The 6,229-nt window shown below is 49.2% G+C and overlaps 1 protein-coding gene across 2 annotated transcripts in view; it reads right to left on the minus strand.

Moving 5' to 3' along the window:
- The window catches only part of SCYL3 (SCY1 like pseudokinase 3), a 12,167-nt gene extending 6,183 nt beyond the window's left edge, over positions 1-5,984 (minus strand). The window contains exons 1-9 of one of the 2 annotated variants that reach the window (XM_069862713.1): positions 5,854-5,984; positions 5,124-5,418; positions 4,438-4,623; positions 3,656-3,769; positions 2,695-2,751; positions 1,691-1,793; positions 1,013-1,124; positions 520-597; positions 189-328 (exon numbers count right to left, since the gene is read on the minus strand). In XM_069862713.1, the coding sequence (XP_069718814.1) occupies positions 189-328; positions 520-597; positions 1,013-1,124; positions 1,691-1,793; positions 2,695-2,751; positions 3,656-3,769; positions 4,438-4,623; positions 5,124-5,288 (955 nt within the window). In that variant the 5' untranslated portion in view covers positions 5,289-5,418; positions 5,854-5,984. The remainder of the gene's footprint in view (positions 1-188; positions 329-519; positions 598-1,012; positions 1,125-1,690; positions 1,794-2,694; positions 2,752-3,655; positions 3,770-4,437; positions 4,624-5,123; positions 5,419-5,853) is intronic. The other variant, XM_069862714.1, reaches the window with a different exon arrangement.
- Between the last annotated feature and the right edge of the window lie 245 nt (positions 5,985-6,229).

The raw sequence follows: 6,229 nt of genomic DNA on the forward strand, positions 1-6,229 counted from the left end.
ATCAGCAGAGCAGTGGAAATTACTGCAAACGGGAGAGCACACGTAACTGTCCTTTCCAGTTCTGTATGTTGCAGTATTTATTCTGGTTAAATAAACACCGGTATTCCCTTGATCCAATGGAATGACTGCTCTGAATTCATTCCACACTCATCAGTAATAATTGTGAAGAGAGAAAGTTTAAAAGTCACCTTTCTTTGGACCCAGCAGATGAGGAAGAAAACTCTTGACAGCTACAGGTTCTGCAAACACAAGCTGATTGAGTAGAAGAGGCACCAGCCGTGACGCTATCAGCTCCTCTGACAAGCCAGCTACCCTGTCCAGCAGGAATCTGTATTCCAGGAGGGAGCAATTAGTATCGAGACAGCCTTTACAACTGTTTCCCTTAATATTGCTTTCCCCTCCCTTTGTGTCTGCCTCCTGTGGTAGAGACAAGTCCCACTGCAGCCTCTTCCTCGGCCTGCACACTGACCTAGGAGGAAGTAATTCTGAAAGAAGCAGCTTCATACTTGTTTCACTTACTTGAAAAATTCAGTTTTTTCCTCCTCAGACTTTAGTGTTAAAGTCTTCAGAAAATTCACAACTTCCAGGAAATCATTCCTAAGCACAAAAACATACGTTATCAAGCTTTAAACCAGCCACCACTAAGAGTCTGCAAATCTCCATCCTCCATGTAGTAAGCAGAACAAGACAGAGGGACACAAGTCAAATTCTGGTGGCCCAAGAAAGCCCGCAGGGAAGTCTGACCTGGCAGCTGTGCCTGCACGGTGCTGCACTCGCACGGTGCTGCGCTCGCGAGTCAGCGATTCACAGTTCTGTTGCAACTGCTAGCGCAGCACCTCGTTTGGAAGGCTGGCAATGCTTTCTAAATTTAAGGAGTTTGTCAAAGATCCCTGTCAGAGGTAGGGATTAAGCCTGCACTTCCCATCCGATAAGTAATACACCTTCACAAAATTAACACATTTGCAATCAGTATCAAGACATAGCAAGAGAGGCAGGATGTTCCTTTTCTTACCTGAAGAACTCGTGAGACAACAAGCTGGACAGTGGTGGACGACACTTTGGATCTGGATTCAGCAGTGTAGTGTGCAAGGTTTGCTGAAAGCTGGAGAGAATATCTGCTGAAACTGAAAGCCAGAGCACCTACAGTTAGATTCCTCTCTCTCTGAACAAGCTATGTTCAGGAGTCCTCTGCCCTCCCAAAAGCTTATTTTTAACAGCTCTATTTGACAGCAGAACAGCTCATACCTGTCCCTAAAGGAAGGGGAAACAGCGTTTCCATTTCTCTCCCTAGGCTGCTTGGCTACCGGGGCACCAAGGAGTCCTACTGTCCACCAGAAGGCAGCGGCTCCTGCTGCCCTGTGGTTCGCACCATCCAGCACCCGCATCCACATCCCCTGACAGGGTGGCTGTGGGACAGGACCAAGCGAGCTCTGGCTGCTGCAGAGCAGAGGGGGAGGGCTTACAATTTGCAGGCTGGTGACCTCCAGCCACACGGGGCCATGTTCAAAGGCAGGAAGAGGGGAATAAAGGAGAGGGTGAAGCCTGTATTTTAACCTAGCAAACATGAAGAAGAACAGTGTCCACTGCACCTGTAGCACATCTGCCACCTGTGACAAAAGGCTCAGTCCACACAGACAAGGAATAAGCTAGAGGCCTGTTGCTAATGAAACAAGCATATGTCATTCCTCACCCTGATCATTTAGGACTGTCAGAAGAGCTTCAACCATTGTTCCAAACGCGTAGGCATCTCTTGCGTGCCCATAGCTGTTGGGCAGGATTTTGAAATCTGCAGACTGAAAAGAGGCAAAAAACCGCAAAAAGGTCATCAAAGCAGGAATTTATGAAATACTTGAGTTTCCATCAATCTATCCCTCCCCCACTCCCGTCTCAGATTCTTTTTATAGCACCAAAGCCCTACTAGGTACTCTACAAGTAAAACATTACACTAAAAAGACCTCCACTGGGGAGTTTATAACCCACAGGAACAACTACCTTGCGATGAAACAATTCCCCCCTGCACGCATGCAGCAACTGCAAGTCAACAACCAGCGCTTCTATGGGAACAGGTGATAATTAGAGAAAGAGCTCCTCCTTCAGCATAAGCAACTCATGGGACACGCAATGGACAGGAGGTGAGTTAACAAGTAAAAAAGAGGCTGTTGTAGCTGAGACCTGCACAGCCATGCGACCACAGCGATCTGGGCAATCCCAGCAACTACTCTGAAAATTTTGCAAAGCTTTGGTGATTTGGAAGCATTAAAGCTGCAACAAAAAGTGTTTGAAAAAATATTACGAGAATCTGCTGTCCCATCACTCATTCAGAATTTCACGCCCTGTGCCCAACACCATTCCCAAACCAGGGATGGGAGGGGGGAAAAAGAAAAGAATAAATCTCAGGTATTATCCAACAGCTGCTTCCTCCCATTCAGGCTTGAAATTAGAGGGGGGAAGGTTTAGATTAGACAGTAGGAAGAAATTCTTCATGATTTGGGTGGCGAGGCCCTGGCCCAGGTTGCCCAGAGAAGTGGTGGCTGCCCCATCCCTGGAGGGGTTCCAGGCCAGGCTGGATGGGGCTTGGAGCTCCTGATCCAGCGGGAGGTGTCCCTGCCCACGGCAGGGGAGTGGAACTGGATGGGCTTTGAGGTCCCTTCCAACCCAAACCATTCCACACTTCTATGACTCTACGTTACTCACCATCTCCTCACAAGGGATGGACGACTGGTCTCGTACCGACTTGACATGACAGAGGAACTGGAAGGAGAAGAGGAGAGACATGAGCTGCCTCAATCCCTCGTCTGTGCCCGGCGCAGGAGCCAGGCTCCTGTCCCCTCAGCTGGCATCCAAGGCCACCTGCGCTTTGCGCTGCCCAGAGCAGAAGCACAAATGGACCAGGTGTGAAACACAAGGCTGACAGAAGGCAACTCTGGGGCGTCACAGCCAACTCATCCCTTCACTCCTTAGTCCTACTGTCCCGCATGATCCAGCTGGACAGGGAAATGACTTCATGACCTCCAGCAGTCAGATTTTACTGCCGTGCTTTGGCATCGCTGTGCCCCACCACACACAGCATTTATGTGCCTGTGTGATCCCCTCTGAAATGCGATACTTGCCAGGGACACTCGATGCAGTATGGGAGGGATTTGTGGATCCACTGGGAGAAAAGGCAACGTCCACCCACGGCACCATGCCAGGCTGCAGCAATGACTGCGCAGCGTGCAGCAGAAATCTAACCAGGAATTTTTCTGCCAAGACCAATGGAAGATGCCAGTGTGTCATCTAAATGATTTTTCCTATTGATTCATTTCAGCCTGGACCTTCCTGCTTCATACTACAGCTTTGTCTGGTTTTAGTTTGTTTTTAAATCAGTCCAGAGGAGCAAAGATTTCTCACTCCCCTCAGTCTTAGCCTACCCTCCAGCCAGCAGCCTCCCTTAGAAGAGCAGATGCTGCTGGAAATTAGTTTCTGTTTGTGTAGATGATGTAGTTTATAATTACAGTGTCCTTAGAGCAAAGATCCAGCTCAGCTGGACGTGAGCCAACACAATTAATAGTAAACTCAAGAAACTGGAAGGATTTGTGCCCTCACACCCACAGAGCTTCCATGGGCCAGAAGCCCTCTCCTGAGCATCCGAGCATGTGCTTCGCTCTGCTCTTACCTCCGGGGTGGCTTCACTGAAGTTACAGACTGTTTCCATTCCTCCCAGCTTCCAGTGTCCATCCTCACTTACAAACACAGATGATAAACAGACATTGTTATGCGTTAGGCTTCCCTGAAAGATTTAAAAAAAAAAAAAAAGATAATAGACTTGGGGATAGATGAAGATGTAAAAGCTTAATCAGTGCTAATTAGGTGCTGCAAAGAGCTAAGGAAAAGCAGCCAGAAAACACACAGCTCTAAAGGCCCTTTGGGATTCTGCAGGTGACTCGCAGGTATCGGGCAGAAGGGCTGGGGTTTAGAGGAGACAGAGCTCTACGTGTCACAGCCCTTGCAATGCAACTGTGTCCAAGGAAAACCTCCAACTACGAGCCCAAAGCTGCAGTCGGAGCGAGCATCCAACTGCAGTCCTGCAAAACACAGTGACAGCACAGGGGAGCGGAGACACCGATCTCTGATGCGCGGCACCAGCTGCAAGTAAATGCCCAGGCCTAGCAATCCCATTTTCCTCAAGGAGGAAGCACTGCAAGCAGATGTCAATTTATGACTTGAGAACTGCTCCCTCACTTCCGAAACCCACACCATTTTCAAATGTCCTTCCTCCTATGAAGCAGACAACGATTTTAGCAGTTTCAGCCTAAAGGAACTATGGGTTGTGGGTCCATCTTTTTGTGAAGAACCAGGAACAAGACAGTCATCCAGGCAAACCGAGGTGCAAAGCTCTCCTGCTGTGTTTCATGTGGCTCCCACCAAAGCCTGGCAACTGCTGCTGGAGGTACCTACCCTGTCGTGGAGGAAGATGAGTGCCAGCAGCACATCATAGATCCCTGCACAGATTTCTGCCGAAGACAGCGTCTCCAGGACCATCTCCAAAGGCTTCACGCGTTCTGTAACCAGGTGGATCCCATTTGCTTCCACAGTGCAAGAGAGGAAGCGTAGAAGGCAAGGGTGGCGCAAGGTTTTCAGGTGCTTCCAGAAACAGAGACATCTGTTAGATCTCACCCACGGCAGCGCTTCAGGCTGCACAGCTCAGCCTGGTACCTACAGCCACATTCCCTGCCTGCACAGCCCAGTCCTGCTCCACGCACTCACTCATTCATTGGAGAACCCTTTATAATACATTGAGACAAAGTCTTACAAGGAATAAATACGGTGTTTTGGGTAAGATAAGAACACTCTGATCTTCTTCAACCTGCAGGACGAGACCAGTACTCTGCAAATGAACGCAGGTATTGCTATCTGAACACCACTTCCCAACGCTGCTCATATCGTGCAGTGCACAATGAGCTTCCCAGCTGCTGCCCCCCTTTTCTCCCTGCACCACAGCAGCCTGCAGCCAGGACCAACTTCAGCCTTTTCTCCTATCCCTACTCCTTAAGGGTTTGACTGTCATTAACCGATTCCCAACCCTCTATGAGAAAGGAGGGATAGCTCCCACAGGTGTGCCCCAGGCCCGCTCTCTACAGTACCTTGGCAGCTTTATTAACCTTATCTTCATTCTCTCGCTTGTAGACAAAGACTGAAGCAAGTTTTCCATCCTGCAGCACGGCCGGATAAATGGCGTGTCCAGTCGGCAGTGTGAACGGCGGCTCTTCCAGCGCGTAGCTCTTTAAAGCGCTGTTCTCTGAGCCCATCACTTGCCGAGTTCGGCTGTTGTGAAGGTTTCCTCTTGATGACAAACAAGCTTTTGGGTGAGGAAAGGGTTTTTTTTTCAGACAGACTCAGTCCTGGTGGGCGCCGTCCACTTCACCTTCAGAGCATTTTCTGAAAAGCATGAGACAGCCATGAAGAACATCCTCCTGCCAGCATCCCTGCCTTCAGTGTAAGTGCAAGAATAAAATCCCCATCCACTCTAAAAGAAACTAACTCTCAATGAAAAGTTTCAGATCAACAGATGAGCAGCTCTCTCACTGTGCAGCCAGGACTGTGCTGGTGCCTGTGCCCACGTCACCAGCTCTGCCGCACAAATGAACAGACAGCACAGCGTCCACAACAAAAAAAATCTAACAACCCACCAACAGCCCCAACCACGCAGACACCTACTCCACAGGTTTAATTCAGATTAAGCCCAGGCAGCCACGAGGAACCATGATGCCTTAGGGCACCTGGAGCACCCAGCCACTCCTCCAAGCCACAGAGGCCTCCAGTGAAGCTGCAGCCAGGTATCCTCCTCCAGGAGCTTGCTTCCCCCTCAATCACCTTTTCTCCATCTGACAAATATTCCAACTGCCTGCCAACACTTCCATCCTCCTGCAGCCTCTGTCAGGAAGAGGCTGATACAGATGTTTCTGCTGATTCCTGGTGCACAGAACTGGTAAAACAAACACGCTGATTGCAGAGGCTCTTTCAGAAAACACTGACCGAGCAGATGCTCTGTAATCAGCCTTGTGATCGCAGGCGATGGGCGCAACCCTGAACACTGGTCTATACACAAAAGTTAGCAAACAAGCTTTAGTAGTGAGAGAAGGAGCAAGCAACACCTCACCTCAGGTCTTAGGAAAAATGGTGAAAAAAGTTGCCCAATCCAAATATTTTTTTTGCAACTGGAGAATCTCTTTATGATGGCGATTTCCAG

Source organism: Phaenicophaeus curvirostris, chromosome 8 (genome assembly GCF_032191515.1).
Source record: "Phaenicophaeus curvirostris isolate KB17595 chromosome 8, BPBGC_Pcur_1.0, whole genome shotgun sequence".
Lineage (NCBI taxonomy): Eukaryota > Metazoa > Chordata > Aves > Cuculiformes > Cuculidae > Phaenicophaeus > Phaenicophaeus curvirostris.